Below are 21,555 nucleotides of genomic sequence, written 5' to 3' on the forward strand. Positions count from 1 at the left end.
ACTCTAAACTTCCATGCAAGGCTTTGGCAAGCCAGTATTAAAGTTGCAGAACAAAAATGAAAATGTATATCAAATAATTAAATTCATATATAGAACAGTTAAATAAAAATTCTCTAATTCTTAATTTCACCTACCCACTGGACTGATAACTAGAGCACTGAGGCGGGGTTTGTGGGTTATATGACTGATGTGGGTTATGTAACCTCACTGACACAAGTGCAGCTTTCACTCGACTGGCCGAATGAATCTGGATAACTAAAGCAATCAGACTGGATTTTAATTATTTCACATCAGGTTTATCTTCTTATCTTAAGACTTCCATGCAACTGCATTCTCTGTGGATTCAACTTCAAAGGTAAAGTGTAAAAGTTCATTTCACGGCTGTCATGAATGTTTGTCTAATGGCTTTTTGGATTGCTGTGCAGTCAGTCTTTGCTAAAACATTAATTCACTTGTGTTTTGTCCACAGCTCTTGAACCTGGGCACTTTGTTATATACTTTCGGTCTTTTAAACATTCATAGGAAGCCCGTGATTAGAAGTTGACCACAGTAAAGAAAAAAGTGTTTGCTGTTGACTGCACCAACAGCAATTTAATATTACAAATGTTCAGGTTACCATTCAGTGAACCTCAAGAAGGCCAGAGGATGTAGTCGTAGATACACTGTAAACAGTTTCAACCTTGTAAAATTGAGTAAGCTTAAGCTATCTAAAAGTACGAAGTACACTCAAAGTTACGTTTGATAAGTTCATTGCATATTTATTTATTTTTTTACTATTTTAAATGTATTACTGATAAAGAAAATCAACAAATAGACCAAAATCATAGAAATTATTTTAATGAAGTTAAATGGAAAGATGTTGTTCTATAATAATGATGAAAAGTATTGCATCATTGGAAAAGCATTTGTCATCATAATTTGATGACAAATGTATTGTAAGCTAAGTCTATACCTTCTGATGTCATTCAAATGCTATTATCTCAGTCCATATTCTATAATATAACCATTTAATTTGTATTTTTTCTAAGGAGTGGCTTTGTATCAGAGCAGTGATGGTGCAGAAATATCAGTCCCCTGTGAGGGTTTACAAATACCCCTTTGAGCTCATAATGGTGGTGAGTTTTTAAGAAATTACATGTTTTTTAAAGTTTTAATTTTATTAAAATAAAGTATTATAATGTTTTTCAAGCTTTTATAAAAGTGCAAATCGAGCTTTTCTGTAGTGAAGGTCCTTGGGTGTGTTGTAAAGCGTAAAAAAAACATTGGTTTAAAAGTAGACCCATGTACAAGACTTGGTTTAATCATTTCACATACTTGTTTTCTCTACTCTGTCTTGTTTCAGTCTTGTCTGGAATCAAATAGACTGGCCCCTTTGAATTTATATATATATATATATATATTTTTTTTTGTTTTTTTTGTTTTTTTTGTTTTTTTTGTTTAAAGAATCAACTTTTAGTTGTTTTTATTTTTAACTTGGACATAGTTTGTCCAGACAGCTACACTCTGCCACAGCTGCTTTGCTCTTGAGTTCACTAGTCTCTTAGATCAGTTGTCTTAAGTCAGCACAAATGGAAGTAAATCTTTAACCTCACTGCGCACAAGTCTGTCAAGCTTTACAGCATTAACAGCGGATTTATGGTTTTATCTGAACAAGCGTATCATGAGGTATGAAGACTTTATTGATTGTCTACTTTTTAAAGCAAAGACTGAAAGCAGAAACATACAAGTACTATGGCTCTATACAGAATCATAAATGGTATATGGTATCTTAATAGCTTTCATGTCTGGTCTAAAAGACTGTATATTCTCTGGCTAGCTTGAACAGAGATCTGCATTGTTTACACAATCACTAATGCTTAGTTTTCTAGGAGCTCAGTAGAGGGCCAAAAGAATGACTGCCCACTTTTTGAACAGTCTTTGTTTCAGAAGTATTTTTCCCTTTCATTTTTTTCCTCTATATAGGCATTTCATAAATGCATCTACAAAGAGTTATACTGTACCAAACCAACCGTAATGATTGATGAATCACAATATTACAAACTTTGATTAGAGGCAAAATGAGTTTGAAAATAGAGAATTTCTGGGAATCATTTTTTACATAATGCATTTTCCAATTTGACATTAGATTCTGACATTGTTTTTCTTCTGCGTTTAAGCTCTAAATACTAGGGCAGAAACTTTTGGAATTTATCCTGAGACATTACACTGATGTAAATACCACAAACAAACACACACACACACACACACACATTCCATGTTAATGATCAGGTGATGGCGAAAGGACCCCTTACAAAATTAACTTAAGTAATTAAGTACTTTGCAGCCTTTGTGATTATAGAACAACAATGGTACACAAACTTGTTGTTATATCATTGTGGGCACTCTCCATAGACTTCTATGCATTTTATGGATTTTATACATAAAGGTCATCTCAGGTAGGTGATCTCAGGTTCCATTTTGAGACATTTGGTCCCCATAATGTAGTATAAACATGTATGTAAATTGTGACAGAATTTAAATTTTTGGGTAAACAACCCATTCATTTTAAGCAACAGGCCATAGCTAGTGTATAACATAAAACAAATGGCTCAAATTAATATTAAAACCAATGTTAGGTCTACCATGTCTTACCAAGTGAAACTTTGACTTGAGTCTACAAAAATATTTTTTTCTGAGATCTTTAAAATATCACTACTCATCTCATCACAAGATGGTTTGCTGTGAAAGCTGATAAAAGCACATCTGTTTAAGTAAGAATTTAAATGTATAGACTTAGACCTTTTACAATTGTGTCATATCCTCTTTGTATTATCTCATCTTTGATGTAATCATTACCGTTTATCGTGAAAAGTTGCAGCGCTGTCAGTTACTGTATCACAACCTAAGAATAACCATCTGAATGCCTTTGATACAGTGGGCAGATCAAGCTTTTGGGCTACTATGCCTCACTTAAAAATGTGTGAAAGTCATTGCATTAGTTATCATTTTTCATCACTTTGTGGTTGTGAAACATTAGTGGAACATATCCAGAGTTGTTTTGCTGAACGACACCTGTGGTTACTCTGCTAGGACAACATGGTTGTGTACAAAATCGAATACGGTCAGAGTATGTACTGCATTTTATCAAGAACTCTGCAGTTAATACAGTGCATTCTTAAGGTTTGTAAGTGATTAGTATGAATACATTTCTGGACACTTCACCTGGGAATATGGGCATTGTACTGTGGGCATGCAGTTAAAAAGAGAGTGCTGACTCGCGGTTCTCCGGCATTTTTTTCAAATGTAGCATTTTGAACATGACTTCTCCTCACCTCCTATAGCTTTATGGGATAGTAACATGCCCTGTCGATGAACACTTCAGAATCTCACAAGATATAGAAAGCCATCCGGGTATTTCTCACCTTCTCTTTTATTGAATACTTAATTAATAATTAATCATTCTGACACCCTACTCCATTGGCAGACTGTTTTTGGCATATAGAGAAGAATGCATAATGCGGTCCATGTGAATTTGTAAAAATCACCTAGACACTAGTTGGTTAAAATGAGCAAAAATGGCAAAGTTAGTTCTGAGAAAAGGTCTAGCATCATTAGTTTGCAGATGTCACTTGCTTTTACATTTTTATGAAAAGTTTCTGACATTTTGAGCTCAGGATATGGCTCAGGTACAATCTAATCTCATAGAATGAATGGTAATGTTTTTGCAAACTGAGTTTTATGTGCAGCTTTCTACGTTTTCTGGTGAAATTAACACTAGACGCTCTACAACAACTGTTCATTTTATTCACTTTCACACAAATCACAAGTGTAATGGCTGATTATTACTTTATAAACACTTAGGGCTCTATTTTTGTGACCACGCTAAGCGTAGCGCAACGCACTACTACCGTGCGGTTTGTCATATAACATTTTCCTGAGAGCGCTAATTCTAAGTGCAATTGTCTTGCCAGCAGAAAACACAATGTGCGTGGGAGTGTTTGCGCTATCTGTAGGTGAATGCGTGCAAATTGTGGTAGTTTGGTACATTAATAAAGTGGCACAAAGTGCAAATATTTCATGAGAAATGGGTAATTGAGCAAAGACGTTTGAGAACCACTTCTTATCTCGGCGCAAATTCTAAAATAAGTTACAGTACAGTTTGGGGATTCCAAAAGCAGATGACATTAACGAGCTATCAATCACTTTTAAAATAACGATTTGTGTGTCAGTATATTAATAATAATAATACTAATAATACAAATAATAATAAAGTTTATTTTGTATGGTGCCTCAAGGATTTTGTACAGAAATAAAACATAAAATATTAAACAAAGAAAAAAGTATCAAAGTATCAAGTGTCCCGTAAAACCGCTAAGTCCGCAGGTGAGACAGGCCAATAGACAAAACATACATCAAGGCAAGAGGAAAAACAAACTTAACACCACAGCACTGGAACGATGGCAGACAAAGCGTTTCGGTTACTGTCGTAACATCCATTCCCTTATGGAGGGAACGTTGTGTTGATGTAGTGACACTAGGGGTCTCTCTTGAGATCCTTGGTTACCTCTTATCTTTGAGAAAAGGCCAATGAGAATTGGCGAACAGAATTTGCATGCCTCTCCCCCAGACATACGGTTATAAAAGGAGGGAAGCGTGCATCTTTTCAGACAGGTTTTGAGCTGAGGAGCCTAGAGTAAGTTCTCGGCCACATCAGAGGCTTAGGACAGTGTTGTGGCAAGAGGGACACAACGTCTCGTTTCCTCCATCAGCAGATACCACATCCTGCACAGCAGGGGAGGTTCACATGTGGCAAATACGTCACATGGGCCTACCAGCCACACATGGAAGTGGCGAGGTGGTAGGTCCTGCCTCGATGGGGACTAGCTCTACAAACACAGGGACCGGGGGACAGAGGGAGCTCTGCCCAAGGGAGACACAGGTCCGCCGACAGGGGGACCGTACCACGGAAAATACATCACAGGAAATATTGGAATAGTCACAACACAGGACGAAACCGGTTCAAACAAAATGTGGAAAAAGTGATGTGCTGTGCATACTTCCAGATGCACTGTAGGCCTGTGGACCCCTTACCCCAGAACAAAGCACTTGAGGTTCGTAGTGGGTCTGGCCGCAAATTCCTCCACTGAATTCACCAGACAGAAGGCTAGGAAGCAAGAGCTTAGTGGCTAACCTGGGAGAGAAAGCACACTGGATCACTTTGGTTAAGGGCGCTAGGTGCAAGCGGAACACCCGGTTGGCTGTTCCGTATTACCAAGTTCTACCGGCTCGGACCTGACAAAACACCGGACGAGACCGACTCAACCCTGAAATTGTAGAATCTCCGTTGGCCAGTGCCCACAAGGATGCCACACTTCTCTTCAAGTGTGCTTGAACCCACAAGGCCTGGGTCTGGTAGGGCAGGTAGATAGCGTCAACGACCCAGTGAGCTAACCCCTGTTTGGAGATGCCGTTCCCTTTCCGCCGTACGCCGAAGCAGACAAAGAGCTGCCAATGTAATTGACTGTAATCAAACAGTGTCTACAGAGGTCAAGGCCCTGGCTGTACTGAATGTTTCATCTACTGGGACAGAAGGAAGTGTTGCTGTCTCTGTGATTTCTCAGAGTAGATTGCCAAATTCTAAAATTTGTGCTCTGATATTTTTCAGTTAGTTTGTCAAATTTGGCCCTGTTCTCTGATGTTACATCTTTTACCAATGTGCTAGAGCATGACATTGATGTGGGTCAAACTACCCCTATTAAACAACATCCATATAGGGCAAATCCTGTGAAGCGCCAGCTTATGCGTAAGGAGGAAGTGTATATGTTAAAACATGGCATAGCTGAACCCAATTCTAGTGCTTGGAGTTCACCATGTTTGTTAGTTGAGAAGAATGATGATTCTCTTTTTGGACAGATTTTCACAAGGTAAAGGCCATCACCAAGTCTGATGCCTATCCTCTCCCACACCTGGATAACTGCATCAACCAAGTTGCTTCTGCATCCTTTGTTATGAAGTTAGATCTGTTGAAGGGCTCCAACGTCAGGTTCCATTCACCCAGCGAGCCCGTGGGATCTCTGCTTTTGTGACGCCAGATGACTTCTGCCATTATAAGGTTATTTGTTAACCTTATGAGAAACCTAATGAGCCTTAGCGTTGCTGTGTCTTGTGTGTACTTTGTTTACCTACTTGGATCGAACGCAGAGCTTTAGACACTCTGAGCAGCTCTTTGTCTGCTTGGTGGACAGCGGAAAAGGAACACTGTCTCCAACAGAGGCTTCCCCACGGGATCGCGGACACCATTGTGTTGGCCTTCCAGACCCAGCCCGTGCCCACCCCCTTCCGGGTTCAAGCACACACTCTACTTTTGTCATTTGTATTATTGTTATTACTTTGAGGATTTATACATTAGTATTATATTCCTGTATTATTTACTTTACTTGCACCTGGAGCTTATATTCTGCATAAATCTGCAATGTATTGTTCACCATGTCGCAAAAGACTGTATTTTATGTAGGTATCGTGGCAACATTCTTAACAGTAACAGTAAACACACAAGGCGCTGTGGTCCATCAGCACACTAGAGCAGAAGGGAAAAATCATTTCGGTTTATGAAGTGCTGAAACTTTGCTTGGTGCAGATAATCTGGAATAATGTTAAACATTGTAAATTGTCACCTCTTTACAACCTGAACGTTAAATCTGTGACACCTGCACTAAAAAACAATCTAGATGCAGCGCAACGATTGAAACAGAACGCATGTGTCTCGACATGCGTTTTTGAAATCTGAAGTTCTTATTAACTTCAAAAAGTGTCTAAAAAATGTGCCAGTTGCTGCGTGAGATACTGAAGAAACAGCGATACACGGTGCAGCAGTCAAGGATGAGATTTACATAGGAAAACAATAAAAAAACAGAGCAGATGCACACAATAACACATTTAGTGTGAACGGCCCCTAACTCATCCGTTCGTGCAAATCTGAGCATGTGAGTGAATGTGCCAAGAACAGAAAGCTGGCTCATAGAGACAGCACATTGTCCTGTGCCCACAGAAGAATGTGATGTGCCAGCTTCAGCATGGCAAGAGAGGGCACTCCTCCCTGGCAATTGATGTAGTACACCACCGTCCTGTTGTCCGACTGGATGAGGACATGGCTCTCCTGAATTTCAGGGAGGAAAATTTTTATTGCCAGCAGCACCGTGAACATCTCCAGACAGTTTATGTGCCAATATTGCCGCTGGCCTGTCCAAACCCCATAGGCTGGACGACCCTCATTTACAGCACACCAAGCTGTGGAGGAGGCATCTGTCATTATCACCTTTCGGTGACACACCTGTCCCAATGGAACGCCCAACATCAGAAGGCGGTGCTTTTCCATGGTAAGTTTGGTAGCACCCACGCGTCACTTTGAAGAGACAGAACATGTGTCAATGTGCAACTATGATAGTTGATCATTCCATTTTAATGGATACATGAAAGAGATGGTTGGGAATACCTGGGGTGGCTTTAGACTGGTTTTGTTTCATATTTGTCAAATAACAAATGTGTAATATCTGTTGGAGATAAGATGTCCTCCTCTTCAACAATGAATTGTGATGTACCACAAGGATCCCTGTTAGGGCCAATCTTGTTTTCTCTATATATGTTATATATAGGGCCTATATATGGTTCTGTGATTCAAAAATACAACATACATCATTGCTGTGCCAATTATTTGTCATTAAATCTCAATGATCTGTCTAGTTTGAATGTTCTTCAAGAGAGTATAGCAGCAGTACCTCTGCACTTTAAATCAACACACTTTAGCACAGCTACAATCATTGCAAAATGCTGCAGATAAACTTTTGACACAAAGAAGGTCTTTTAATCACATTACTCTAGTTTTAGTTTCTTTGCATTGGTTACCAATTTATTTTAGGGTTGATTTTAATGAACATTTAAAGCATTATATAGTTTGGCACCAGATTATTTAGCTGAACTTTTAAGACCTTATGAAACAGTTAGACATCTTAGATCTTCTTGACATTAACTTTTGGCTTTTCCAAGATCTAGATACAAAACAAAAAGTGATTGAGCGTTTGTAGTGAAGGCCCACTATTATGGAATAGCCTGCCCTGGGACATTAGATCTACTGAATCTTTGTCTTTTTTTAATTCTCGTTTAAAAACTAATTTGTATAAAGTTGCTTTTACTATTTACACTTTAGTTTTTACCTTGTATTTTACTAAGTGTGTTTTGATTTTATGAAGCACTTTGAGCTAAATTGCTAAAAAAAAGTGCTATATAAATAAAGTTATTATTATTATTAACTTTATGCAAATGATTATAACCAATGGATTACAGATGCAAAATATTGTTTATCTTGAATGCACTTTGTCACTTTGAATAAAAGAGTTTGGCAAATGCATAAATGCTAATTTTCTTTCCTTTTGCATTCTTTCACTCCTTTCTGACTCTATTATCCAGTTTTCTTCCACTAATTTACATTTCTAATTTGTTCCCACTCATAGGCCTATGAGAGAAGATTCCCAAACTGTCCACTGATTCCCATGTTTGTGAACAGTGAGATCATTAGTGAGAGTCAGAGTGAGGATGGGGAGACTAAGGTGGTCGAGCGCAGATGTACGGTGGATGTGGATGCACCTAGACTCCTAAAGAGGGTATTTTATCACCAAAATGTTACAAACTATGAAATTGTGACCCTTTTGTCTATTTCCTGTAAAATAAATGTTTTGTTATTTTCAGATCAAAAGAAATTGTCATCTGCTATTATTGTACAAAAAGTATCTTGGCACAGTTATCTGATGAATACTAATGTTAGTCAAACCCTTTTTTATGCTCATAAAGCAAAGGTTTTTCCAAAATTGAAAATTCTGTCATATTTATTAGGGCAGTCAATTGATAACAATCGTTGACAGGCTCATAAAAACTCTTAGAGGGTAGGCAAATTTCACTTTTATGATTATTAGTATTTTTTTTACAGATTTGTGTATATGATTAGCTGCATTTTAAAACAAAAAAAATTTGAATCTATCACACTTAATTAAATTAAATTAATGTTGGGTCCTGATCACCCTATCAGGGTTTATTTTGACTTACTGTACATCACCCCACTTACTACATGGCCAAACTAATAAATACATACATGGATATAAACTATTCATTTGCGTTGGAATTATGTTATTATGTGAGAAGAAATAAATCGTCAAACAGCTGAATTCCACCGCCAGTTTGCATTGGAGTTCTGTTCGTTTTTATTTTTCAGATTGCTCATTATCCAGCTTATTACAAGACTTCCTGCCAAATAAATAAATGGACATGAAACTGATTTGAGTTGAAATTATTTTATTAGCTTACTTGAGATCACTCAGCGATTCGAGAAATAGGAAAGATAACTAGCAATACCTGGATGACCTGTCTGATATGTCTTAATATACTGATGTGTTGTTATGCAAAAATATCAGACCACTAGATGATGCCACTGACCAATCAGAATTGAGTATTCCAGAGATCTGTGTAATAAGAATAGTGAGCATACAGCTTTTCTCCATGCAATGTGAGCTAAATAACAAGCAACATCTCTTAAAAACACCCCAAAGTAGTCCAAATGACCTGTGCAATACATTTGATATTTTCTGAAGCCATCCTGCACCTTTGGGTGAGGAACACATTGGAATTTAAGCTTTTATTTACAGATAATCTTCCCATCTACTGCAGCTATTATGTATTTCCAATCCCACATTTGAACTGGCATGCTACATTTAGTTATGATACATGCAATAACTAATGCTGTTTTGGCATCAATGGCGTCATACCACGCATCAGCACACTATTGAATTTACAGTATACGTTGAATACGAGTGCGAATAACATTTCAGACTACATTCAGTGAATAGCAAACTAACTTTCAGTGTACTCCTCACACAAAGCTATAGTATGTACTCAGAAGACTTGGAATATTGTGCATTGACAAATTTTTGGTACTTTAATCGTGTATTGTTTGGAGCTTGAAAACCGTGATCACTATGAACTGTTTACAGAATTGTCATTATTGGGTGGAATATTCCTTGAATTATTGCACACTCCTTTAAGTGTATAGGCCTACCTTTAAAACATGTCTGGCTCATGTCTCCATGTACAGATTGCAGGAGTGGAGTATCTGTATTTCATTCAAAAGAACTCTCTGGACCGCAGACAGAGAACTCTACACATAGAAGTCTATAATGAGTCCTTCTCTAGTAAAGTCTTCGTTCGTGAACACTGTTGCTACACGGTCTGAACCCACACACATCCTGACATTTTTCTTATTTGTGGATATGCGGTTATGTGTTTAAGGTTTAGCAATGATCCTGGTGTTTAAACAATTGCTCCTCAGGTTCACCCAGAGAATGAAGACTGGACCTGTTTTGAACAGTCTGCTGACATGGACATCAAATCGTTTTTTGGGTTTGAGAACTCAGCAGAGAAGATCGCCATGAAGCAATATGCTTCCAGTATTAAAAAGGTGTGTGCATTTCTTATTTGTAGTTTCAAAACATGACACCAGCAAGACTCAAAACATGCATCACCACGTCAGCGTTTCTGGGGCATATGCGCTAACCTCTAGGCCACACCTCTGGCAATACATTTTATTTCTTAACAATACTGAAAAGTGTCTGATAGTTAATGAAAAGATAAAAGAAGAATACTGAAATCATTAATAATATGATATCTCACGAAAACATACTACCATGGAATTTTTCGGACTATTTTCATGACAATTAAGCACACTTTCATCTGTTTAACAATTAACAAAAATTTTTAGTTCATACTGTGAAACTTTCATTATTTTAATTTTTTTCCCTGGTATCTTCATGAATGGGTATTTTACCTTTCCTCCTATTCTTCAGTTGAGCTTTTTCAAAATTCTATATATATATAAATTTCTTATCACTAATTTTCTATTTTTCCATTTTTGTGTCTTGCAGTTTGCGCTGTGGGCTGTAACATTACAGGGCTTTGGGTTGGGAAACGGACTGCTTTCTGCATGAAAGTTTAGAAGTAGTTTAAAAAGCTTGCCCAGGGGTCATTAATGGCAGAGTGGAAAAACCATTTGCATGTCCCACAGGGCACCAAGCACATCTCTAAAATTTTAGTGGGCCTCACAAGTATAGAAAGTTTAGCTTTGTGTATTCACTCTGTGCAGTTAAGTGGATAATAGCAGTTCGATCTCTCACTGGCTGGGAGAAGCTGCCACTGACGGATCACAAGTGTCAACTGTATGAATTTTTTCTCTAAGTCTATTTACAGTACATGGTGATCTCTCCTGAATTGCTATTCATTTTCTTTTCAATTTAGGTTTATATATCTTTTCATATACATTTAGGCCTTTATACGGATCTTACTTGCAAATTACCAGGTATTTTTTTTATGGAATCAAAATCCCGACAAAAGTATTCACGGATCCCAAAATAAAAAAAGCTTAAATAAAAAAATAACTAGCAAAAAAATTATAAGCGCAAAAATAAATAAAAAGTGCAGATCATTTTTTGTATTTTTTTTTTTAAACAACAGAAAAATTAAAACAACGTCATCAGAATTGCAAACAAAATCATTTTTTCCTTGTATGACTTGCGTGTAAGAGTATATTTTCATTAGAGAGGCTTTGTTAAATGTGTACATAAAGCCAGTGTTTACTTATGGTTGTGTTTCTCTCTCTCTCTCTCTCTCTCTCTCTCTCTATACAGGGGAAGGAGATTATTGAATTTTATCTCAAACAGCTGGAAGAGGAGGGTATTACTCATGTGCCCCTTTGGACTCCTCCTCCTGCCCCTACCACATCTCACCAACTGCCCGTCAGCTTAGCCAGAGCTAACCCAGCATGCAGCAGCAGAGCTCACCCTGGCTCCACAGACATCCTGCATGGCTCACCAGATGGTAAGATGAAGCATATTGCCTCCCACTAGAATAATAAATGTGGACGAGAAATGAAAAGATACTGTGCATCAACATGCCCCAGAACTTAAAAAAGTACCTTTAGCACACTATGGTCCTGTACACACTGTGTTTTGGTTACAGACAAGTTAGATGCCGATTACATTTCACGCTATCTGGGAAAGCTGACCCCTTTCCAAGAGAGCTGCCTTATTCGTCTACGACAATGGCTGCAGGAAACCCACAAAGGTAAGGTGAGTATCATATACAACATATACACACTGTACAATGTTCTTCCTATATATATATATATATATATATATATATATATATACACTGTATATATATATTAGTGATAAACATCTTGCAGATTCTGCAATTAAAAGTTGATTAAAAGTCTCATATGTACCACCTCCTGGCAGATCCCTAAAGACCAGCATGTGCTGCGTTTCTTGCGCTCACGGGACTTTAACCTGGATAAGGCCAAAGAGGCTCTGTGCCACACGCTCACATGGAGGAAGCAGCATCAGATGGACTTTCTGTTGGACACATGGCTGTGTCCACAGCTGCTGCAGGACTATTACACTGGAGGCTGGCATCACCATGACAAAGGTCCACCTTGTCTACTTTATTTGCAACACATTCTCACACCCCAACTCGTCACATATGGACGCTAGGGCAGGACCCCTTGGCGTCGCTTATTGACGCGCCGGGTGTACCTTTGGCGTCATTTTACGACGCGTCCGGTTTTGAAACATAAAAAACCAGTTGGAGGGCCATTGTAGCATATTCCTTTTTATTTTTATTGATTGTGGTCTCGACTCTCGACCCATTCGCGGCGTGAGCTTACCCGAGACGTGAAATTTCAACGCTACACGCTCCGGTTCAGAGATATGTAGAACGGCGTCATTTTACGACGTGTCCGGGGTTTTAAACATCAAAAAACAGTTGGAGGGCCATTGTAGCCTATTCCTTTTGATTGTTATTTATTGCGGTGTCGACTCTCCACCCATTCGCGCCGTGAGCTTACCCGAGACGTGACATTTCAACGCTACACGCTCTGGTTCGGAGATACATAGAAGTCTATCGGACTACCCTGCGCGTCGGAAAATGATGCCAAAGGTATACACGGCGCGTCAATATGTGACGAAACTGCCCTAGCGTCCGTATGTGACGAGTCGGGGTGAGAATGTGTTGTTATTTAACTTTGATAAAAATGTGACAGAACTTACAGAGACCTAACTTTTTACCTCTCAATCCAAGAAATGTGTCAGTCACGCCTTAGACTTCCATTGTATAAAAGATAAATCTAAAAGTTGGATACCGTTCAAACAAAATTGATCTGAGCGAGGTGTTTCCAATAAGAGTGCCTACACATTAAAGTTTACACTTTGTCAGAGAATGCTGAGAATCCATTGATTTTAATGGGATGGTGCATCACAAATAACAGTCATGCTGCAAACATGGAGTAAATCAGTACTTTTGCTAGAATGCTCTCTGATGTAGGCATTAATTGACCAATACAATTTCAGATAGGCAGTTGTAGTTGTTTTCAGAAATCCAATTGGCTGTATTCCCGCTTGATTTCAATACTGATTGGCTCTTTACACTTCCTCACAATGGATGCATTTCTAGCCATCAAACATATCGGCTTTTTCTAAAGTGTACAGTAGGCACTCTAAATGAGCTATGTGAACCTTATGGAATTAGCTGTTTTTTTGCATTAAATTATTATAAAATGTGATCTCATTTTTATCAAAGTCACAAACACAATGTGCTTAAACACACAAACAATTATAATCTTTCGTGTCTTTATTGAACACATCCAATTTAACATTCACAGTGTTGTGGAAAAAGTAAGTGAACCCTTTGGGTTTTATAACTGGTCAGTCCTCCTTTGGCAGCAATAACCTCAACCAAGCGCTTCCGGTATCTGCGGATTAGACCTGCACAACATTCAGAAGGAATTTTGGACGGTTCTTCCTTACAGAACTGCTTCAGCTCAGACATATTGTTAGGATGTCTGGTGTGAACGGCTATGTATTCATGTTAGTAAATGGAGCGCTTTTTACACCAAACGTAGTGCTGCGTGTTCTTCCCAAACAATTCAACCTTAGATTCATCAGTCCACAAAACATTTTCCCAGTAGCGTTGTGGAGTTTCAAGGTCTGTTGCAAACTCCAGGCACACAGCAATGATTTTGTTGGAAAGCAGTGGCTTCCTTTGTGGTGTCCTGTCATGAACACCATGCCTGTTTAATGTTTTCCTTATAGTAGACTGAGGAATAGAGATGTTAATCAGTTTCAGTGATTCTTTCAAGTCTTTAGCTGTCACTGTAGGGTTCTTTTTTTTTTTTTTACCTCTGAGCATTCTGTGGTGTGCCTTTTTAGTCATCTTGCCTGGACAGATGAATATATAAGCACTTCCAGATAACTTTGTAACCCTTTCCAGCTTTATGCAAAACAACAATTTTCTTCTGAGATTTATTTTTGTGAGGCATAGTCCACGTCAGCAGATGCTTCTTGTGAATAGCAAACTAAAAATGTTTGAGGGCTTTTTATTAGTCAAGTACCTCTTGTTTCACTGCTTGGATGCCAGGTTTGCCAACTCCTGACTCTAATTAGCTTTTGTTAACTTCATAAGCCTAGAGGTTCAAATACGTTTTCCAACTGTGAATGTTTGAATGATGTATTCAGTATGTACAATAACAATACAAAAATGTGTGTTTTAGTAGTTAACACTGATTGTATTTGTTCATTATTGTAACTTGGATGAAGTTCAAACCATATTTTAAGACAAATTTATTCATAAATGCAGGCAATTCCAAAGGGTTCACAAAATATCTTGCCTCTGTATTAATATAAAAAACAGTGTAGTTAAAACGGTTATGTGATTGTCTGTTTTTGTAGATGGTCGTCCACTCTATATTCTTCGACTTGGACAAATGGACACAAAAGGTTTAGTGCGGACACTGGGAGAAGAGACCCTACTGAGACATGTAAGAGTGAGACTAATAAACATACTTTCTATAATGACAAATATTCATATTAACTGACTCCTATAACCTTTAATTCAACTTTTAGGTGATGTCCATCAATGAAGAAGGCCTCAGACTCTGTGAAGAAACCACAAAAATCTTTGGAAAACCAATCAGGTACTTAACCTATCTGTGCATGATCAGACAAATCATGTACTCATCAATGTGTAGATAACCATACACATCAATGGCTCTCAACTGGTGGGTCACAGCCTCAATTGGTTCACAGATCTGTTCTGATTAGGACGATAGGAGGGAAAAAACGATTCTAAATACAAATATTAAAATGCAACTTATGATATAAGAGTGTTGTAACAGGTTAAAGGAATGAGGAAGAGGGGGGCCTGTCTGGCCAGCCTACCACCCACCTTTCTGGAGAGGAAGTCAGCAACAGCCATCTGTGCCCCTGGCACGTGAACCACCTCAAACTTAAACGGCTGGAGTGCCAGATACCAATGGGTACATCCTTCATGCTGTGGAGCCACTGGAGCGGGGCATGGTCTGAACAGAGGCTGAACGGTTGCCCCAAAAATTAGTAGCAGAGAGTGAGGACCGCCCACTTGATGGCGAAGCACTCCTTCTCCATGGTGCTATTCTTCCTCTCCCTCATAGAGAGCTTCCAACTAATGTACAGCACCCTGTCTGATGCGTCTATCTGCAAAAAAAAGGAGAGAGAAAGGAGAGAGAAGTCAGGGGAATGCAGAAGCGGCCCACCACAAAGTGCAGCTTTTACCTGCATGAATGCTTCTTGGCATGGCTCTGTCCACTGGACCGGATCTGGAGCCCCCTTTTAGTGAGATCAGTCAGTGATTGCCAGCAAACCCCAGGAACTGCCTCACCTCCTTTTTGGTCTTGAGTCTTGGGCAGGTTGCAATCGCTGCAGTTTTATCAATTTGGGGCCACACCTGATCATGACCCAAGTGGAACCCCAGATACCGTACCTTCACCTGCCCAATTGTGCACTTCTTTGTGTTTTCTCTGAGCCCTGCTCATCACAGTGAACTCAGAACAGCTCCCAGATTACGCATACGGGCATACGCAGCATGTGGTCTGAGGACCCTGTCCATAAGATGCTGAAATGTAGCTGGAGCCCCAAACAAACTGAACAGAAGGGTCACAAATTGATGTAAACCAAATGGTGTGGAGAAAGCAGTTTTTTCACAGGACAGTTGTGTTAAATCCGGTGTTGAATTAAAGCGAGCTGTGCCCAACCGATCGAACAGTTCATCAACACGAGACATATGATAAGCATTGAATTTTGACAACGTGTTAACTTTTCTATAATCCACACAGAATCGGATCAAGCCATCGTTCTTGGGCACCAGAACAACCGAGCTGGCCCAATCACTGAGGGTGATTTAATTATTTCCGTACTACCGGTTTCTTGTGTTCGGGTAAGCGGTAAGGACGACTACATACCACTACCCCTGGTGTTGTCTCGATGTGATGTTTTATGAGATTAGTGCAGCCGGGAAGAGGCAAGAACACATCATAGAAATTATTTTCTATCTTCGTACGCTGTGACGGCGACCGAGGTGAACTGATTGGCTTTCAGATTCACCTCCAGCCCGAGCTCCTCCTCCTACAGAACTACCGTTGCCAAAGATACGAGGACCGCTTCTCTCCTCAGTTTTGGTATTGTGAGGTGGTAAGTCTGACGTGCCCCGCTCCTATCTGTACACACTACCTCATAGTAGACTTACACTACTCGCCATGTGTCCTCAAAGGGCCCTTGCGACTTTGAGTAATTTCGAGCTTGATATGGGCATCAATACAAGTACTTTATTTCCCTGTGCAAACTCCTGTAGCTGATCTCCCCTGTTATACAGACGGGACTGATGTTCTTTCACCTGTAGAAAATTCTCCTGTGTGAATTCCCAGTGTGTGAAGTTTTGCTCTCAGGTCAAGAACGTATTGAATTTCATTCACTTACACACCACAGATCTTACGCCCATTTAACAATTAAAATGGGGAAAACCCTATGGAGGCTTGCAGGACCTCTCACACTGCAAATAACAGGGGCCACTTATCTCAGTTCTGAGCATCTTCGTGCACAAACTTATGAATCTTATTATATCTTTCGACCAAGCAGTCCATTTGTGGATGGTACATGCTTGTCTGAATCGATTTAATACCTAATAATTCATACAGCTTGTGTAGTGTACATGATATAAAATCAGTGCCCTGCTCCATTTCTTTTGGAATCCCCACTCGGGAGATAATTCTTAAGAGTACCTCCACAACACTACATGCTGAGATGTTGAGCAGAGGCACTGCTTATGGATATTGCGGTGTGTAATCCTCCAGGACTAGCGCAAAGTGATGCCCTCGTGTGGTCCATTCTAATGGCCCGATGAGATCCATACCAATTTGTTGGATCTCAATCAACGAGAGGGTGTGCAATGACGCTTTTGGAGCATTCGGCAGATTTACCAGCTGACATTCTTGGCATGCTACACACCACCGGCGAATATCCCCATGAATGTCCAGCTAGTAGAAACGGGGTTTGTAGGAGCAGGGAACCCAAATGACTGGGGAGACGGGCTTGGTGGAGTCTTCACCCGTTTCTGGGGAAACAGAATTGTATGGAAGGAAGGAGTGGGGAGAGAGAAAAGGGGAGGAGACTTTAAAGGCATAAAGGGTGTGGGGCGTGCCAGCCCCTGGAAACACTGCCAAATAGTCTTCTAGTAGCTGGACAGCTTCGTCCAGAAATGCCAGTTAGTGGTACTGGACCACTCATCCATCCCGTTTGGTAACTGGGAGATGAACTGTTTCACCACCAGCAGATTGATGTCATCCTCTGCATCACTGTCTTCCTTGGCCAGCACCCACTGCCAGCAGGCATCACGGAGCTGCTGGGCAAAGGCAAATGGGCTGTTGACCTCACTCAGCGTCATGGAGCAGAAGTGCTGGCGGTGTTCTTCTGGGCTGTGGCAAGATAAACTTCGTCAGCACAGAGTAGTCCAGGAGGGGGGCGACCGGAAGCTGTTGAGCCTTGATCTGGGCTTCCCTGGTCAGCAGCAGCAGAAGATGGACTGCCCATTTCAGAGCTTCAGCAGTGTGCTCGAAGGGCTCACGGTATGCCTCCAGATCATCTTGAGGCCCCAACTTAGTGAGCAACACATGGGAGATGCCCCCTCCTGGAGTACTAAGCTCCACAGCACCTGCCAATCCTCCTCCTGGGCCCGAAAGAGTGCCTGAAAACACTGCTGCTGCTCTCTGTGAAGATCCATGAGCACCTGGTGTTGGCCCTGGTGGATGCTGACAAGGGACCGAAAGACTTCCTCCAGCGGCGACGACTCCATGACAGCATATCCTTGGCACTAGTGTAACAGGATAAGGGAATGAGGAAGTGGGAGATGGCGAATTCAACTCAAAGGTACATTTATTAATAACAAAAACACATTTGCTGGAATGCGCAACTGTGTAGCTGCAGAAAAGTCACTCGACGTGTTCGCTCATGGAAATGGCCAACACACATGTAACTTGTCAGCTGGGTTCTCTCTCACTCTGAGGTTTGGCCCCTTTTATTTCCCCCATCTCTCATTGTGAACATAGAAACAGCAATTACCAGCAATTCGTCTCAGGTAAAAACCCATACCGCTTCCTCTCTCCTCAGACAAATGCTCAACCATGCCCTCGCCTCCACAAGTGTATTTAGAATGGCTAAATAAATTGGCTAGAAATAAACACTTCCCATTTTTGATGTTGATGTCAAAGGCTGTCTGTCTAATCAAACTCTATGCTATTCTGGAACAAATTAATTTGTCATTTGGTAGAGGCCAGCAAATAAAGGCTGCTTTCAACATGGACAGATTGCTTGATATTCCTTCATTTAAAAAAAAAAAACATGGAAAAGGTATGCAAGGTAAAAGAAAATATGACTCAGACTACATTGAATCTGGGATACAGATTTGGTATTGTTCTGAGGTGCCAGTTGATGTCCTTTGTAATCTGGGTCCTGAACCAAATCCAGTTGGGATCCACTGTTTTACATGGTGACTCTACCTTAACAACCAATGAGTGCTCCTCTGCTGTAGTTGTTGGACATGTCTGGTGGATCTGGAGGGGCTGAATATGAGGCACCTGTGGAGGCCAGGAATCAAAGCCCTGCTGAGGATCATAGAACTTGTAGGAGCCAACTACCCTGAGACACTGGGCCGTCTGCTCATACTGAGAGCCCCTAGAGTGTTTCCTGTGCTGTGGACTTTGGTAAACAGACACACACACATACTCATATTCGTATTATTCACTGGTGCATGTGCATACATGTTTTTAGAATCAACTAGTCAAAGGGTTGTCTAAAAGACGTCAGAAATGTCAGATAAATACAGCCAGTATTGTCTCATATTGTTTATCAAGTACATTCTCAATCTTCAATTAATAGTATTAAATGTCACAATACATTGACACTTAAGAGTTGAATGTCATGTTAGTAATGGTGTTATTTCATTCATCTTGCCTTTGTTCATTACTGGGCTGCTGAAGAAATGTCATGTTTGCCTGCGTATGTGTTAGCACAGTGCTAATGAATAATTACCACCTATCCAACTGACCTCTGCTGCCCACTTCTCTCCTCTCAGGTAAGTCCATTCATTGATGAAAACACACGTAAGAAGTTCCTCATATATGCTGGGAATGACTACCAGGACCCTGGAGGTCTGGTGGACTACATCAACAAAGACTTCATACCTGATTTCTTAGGAGGAGACTGTCTGGTGAGTATTTCAAAACTGCAGCTGGGATCATATTACATGCCATGATTAACTGGATGTTTTTAACTAACATGTACTTTTATTCATTACCAGAAGATTTTATCCAACGCAAACTACAAATGAGAAAAAAACCACAAATGATCAATAAAGATCACTGTTAAAAATGCCAGATTGTCAGTGTGGTCGTATACTTTTGGAGCCCACTATATAATTCAGACAAACAGGCCAATATCACTCTCTGTCTAACCTGAATGACCTTGTTTCTCTTGTCTATTCAGTGTGATGTTCCTGAGGGTGGTCTGGTTCCAAAGTCTCTGTACCGTACAGCTGAAGAACTGGAAAATGAAGATGTTAAACTGTGGACTGAAAACATCTACAAGAGCGCAAGCGTGTTTAAGGGAGCTCCACATGAGGTAACGCTTAACCACAGATATTACCTAGCAGTACATAGCTGGTAGTGTTTACTTTGTTCTTAGTTCACTTGCAAATGTTTATAATTGGTGCCATCTGTTGGTAGAAGAAAGCACAGTGTGAAAGTTTAATTTTGCTTGTAATTATAAACTACTTCTGCTCTATAAAACACAGTATTGTGCATGTATGAATTTACAGTAATTGCAAGGGTTGACTTGAATTTGAATTAAATTGGCCGTACTCCACATGACATTGATTCGCAATGTGAATTAGAACGACAGTTACACCAGATGAATTTAATTTTTCCAAGACAATATATACATATATATACTGTATATACTATCAATAATAATAATATTAATAATAACACAGCCATCAAAAAAATATAAATTTTGCAATACAAAATGTATCAAATTCTCAGAGCATTCTATGAAAATAATGTGCTCCTCTGCCATTGTCCATAAAAAAAATAAAAACATTAATTTATTAAATATATATACAAATTTAAATTGATATTAACATGAATTACAAATACAATACACATTATTTATAAAGAAAATATGTAAATAAGACACTTACTTTTACAAATATGGCACAAATATTTTTAAAATACTACACAAATTACCATTTTATATATTTTAAAGCATTTATTTGCAGAAAGCATTGTCCTGCTGTAAAAATTAATCCTCAGAGTTGGGGGAGTATTGTCAGAGCAAATGGAAGTTTTCTTCCAGGATATCACAAGGACCAATTCAAGCCTTGCTGAAGCATCCCCAAATCATCACAGATCCTCCGGTTCGAGTACCGTTCAGAGCAGGGAGGGCAGGGTCGTTTACAATGGTGCCGTGACCCGGATGGCAGTGAGGTTTATAGGGGTGAGTGTAACGGGAGCCAGCTGGTAGATAGCTGTGCAATGTGTAAAACCTCACTCTCCTGACCTCAAGAGGTGCACTAGCGACTGATACTAGAGGCTGTAGCCTTTAGCCTCCTTGTTAGCACACGTGCCTCCAACGCCGGAGAAGGCGGTTCGAGTACTGTTTGGAGAGGGGCGAGCAGGTCCGATTACAATGGTGCCGTCACCCGGATGGGAGTGAGGTTTAGGGGGGTGAGTGTAATGGGAGCCAGCTGGTAGATAGCTGTGCAGTGTGTAAAACCCTACTCTCCTGACCTCAAGAGGAGCACTAGCGGCTGACGCTAGAGGCTGTAGCCGGATCCTTGTTAGCACACCCGCCTCCCACGCTGGAGATGCCGGTTCAGTCCCGTTCGGAGGGGGGTGAGCAGGGCTGCTTACATATATATTACAAATTTATGTGTTAAAACATATAAACTTTTAATTACTCAAATGCCACTTTATTAGGTACACCTATACATCTACTTATTCATGTGATTATCTAATCAGCCAATCATGTGGCAGCAGTGTAATTTTTTAAATCATGCTGATATGGGTTAGGAGCCTCACTTAATGTTCTCATCAACCATCAGAATGGGGAAAAGTGTGATCTC

The 21,555-nt window shown here is 40.0% G+C and overlaps 1 protein-coding gene across 1 annotated transcript in view; it reads left to right on the forward strand.

The window, feature by feature from the left end:
* Positions 1–211: 211 nt before the first annotated feature.
* The window catches only part of LOC127653320 (SEC14-like protein 1), a 30,707-nt gene continuing 9,363 nt past the window's right edge, over positions 212–21,555 (forward strand). Inside the window, exons 1-13 of the mRNA XM_052139971.1 lie at positions 212–355; positions 1,029–1,115; positions 8,487–8,636; positions 10,118–10,249; positions 10,352–10,480; positions 11,703–11,892; positions 12,034–12,143; positions 12,312–12,501; positions 14,799–14,887; positions 14,973–15,043; positions 18,967–19,138; positions 19,510–19,644; positions 19,920–20,054. Of these exons, the coding sequence (XP_051995931.1) occupies positions 1,053–1,115; positions 8,487–8,636; positions 10,118–10,249; positions 10,352–10,480; positions 11,703–11,892; positions 12,034–12,143; positions 12,312–12,501; positions 14,799–14,887; positions 14,973–15,043; positions 18,967–19,138; positions 19,510–19,644; positions 19,920–20,054 (1,566 nt within the window). The 5' untranslated portion in view covers positions 212–355; positions 1,029–1,052. The remainder of the gene's footprint in view (positions 356–1,028; positions 1,116–8,486; positions 8,637–10,117; positions 10,250–10,351; positions 10,481–11,702; positions 11,893–12,033; positions 12,144–12,311; positions 12,502–14,798; positions 14,888–14,972; positions 15,044–18,966; positions 19,139–19,509; positions 19,645–19,919; positions 20,055–21,555) is intronic.

The sequence above is a fragment of the Xyrauchen texanus genome, chromosome 12 (assembly GCF_025860055.1).
Source record: "Xyrauchen texanus isolate HMW12.3.18 chromosome 12, RBS_HiC_50CHRs, whole genome shotgun sequence".
Taxonomy (NCBI): Eukaryota; Metazoa; Chordata; class Actinopteri; order Cypriniformes; family Catostomidae; genus Xyrauchen; species Xyrauchen texanus.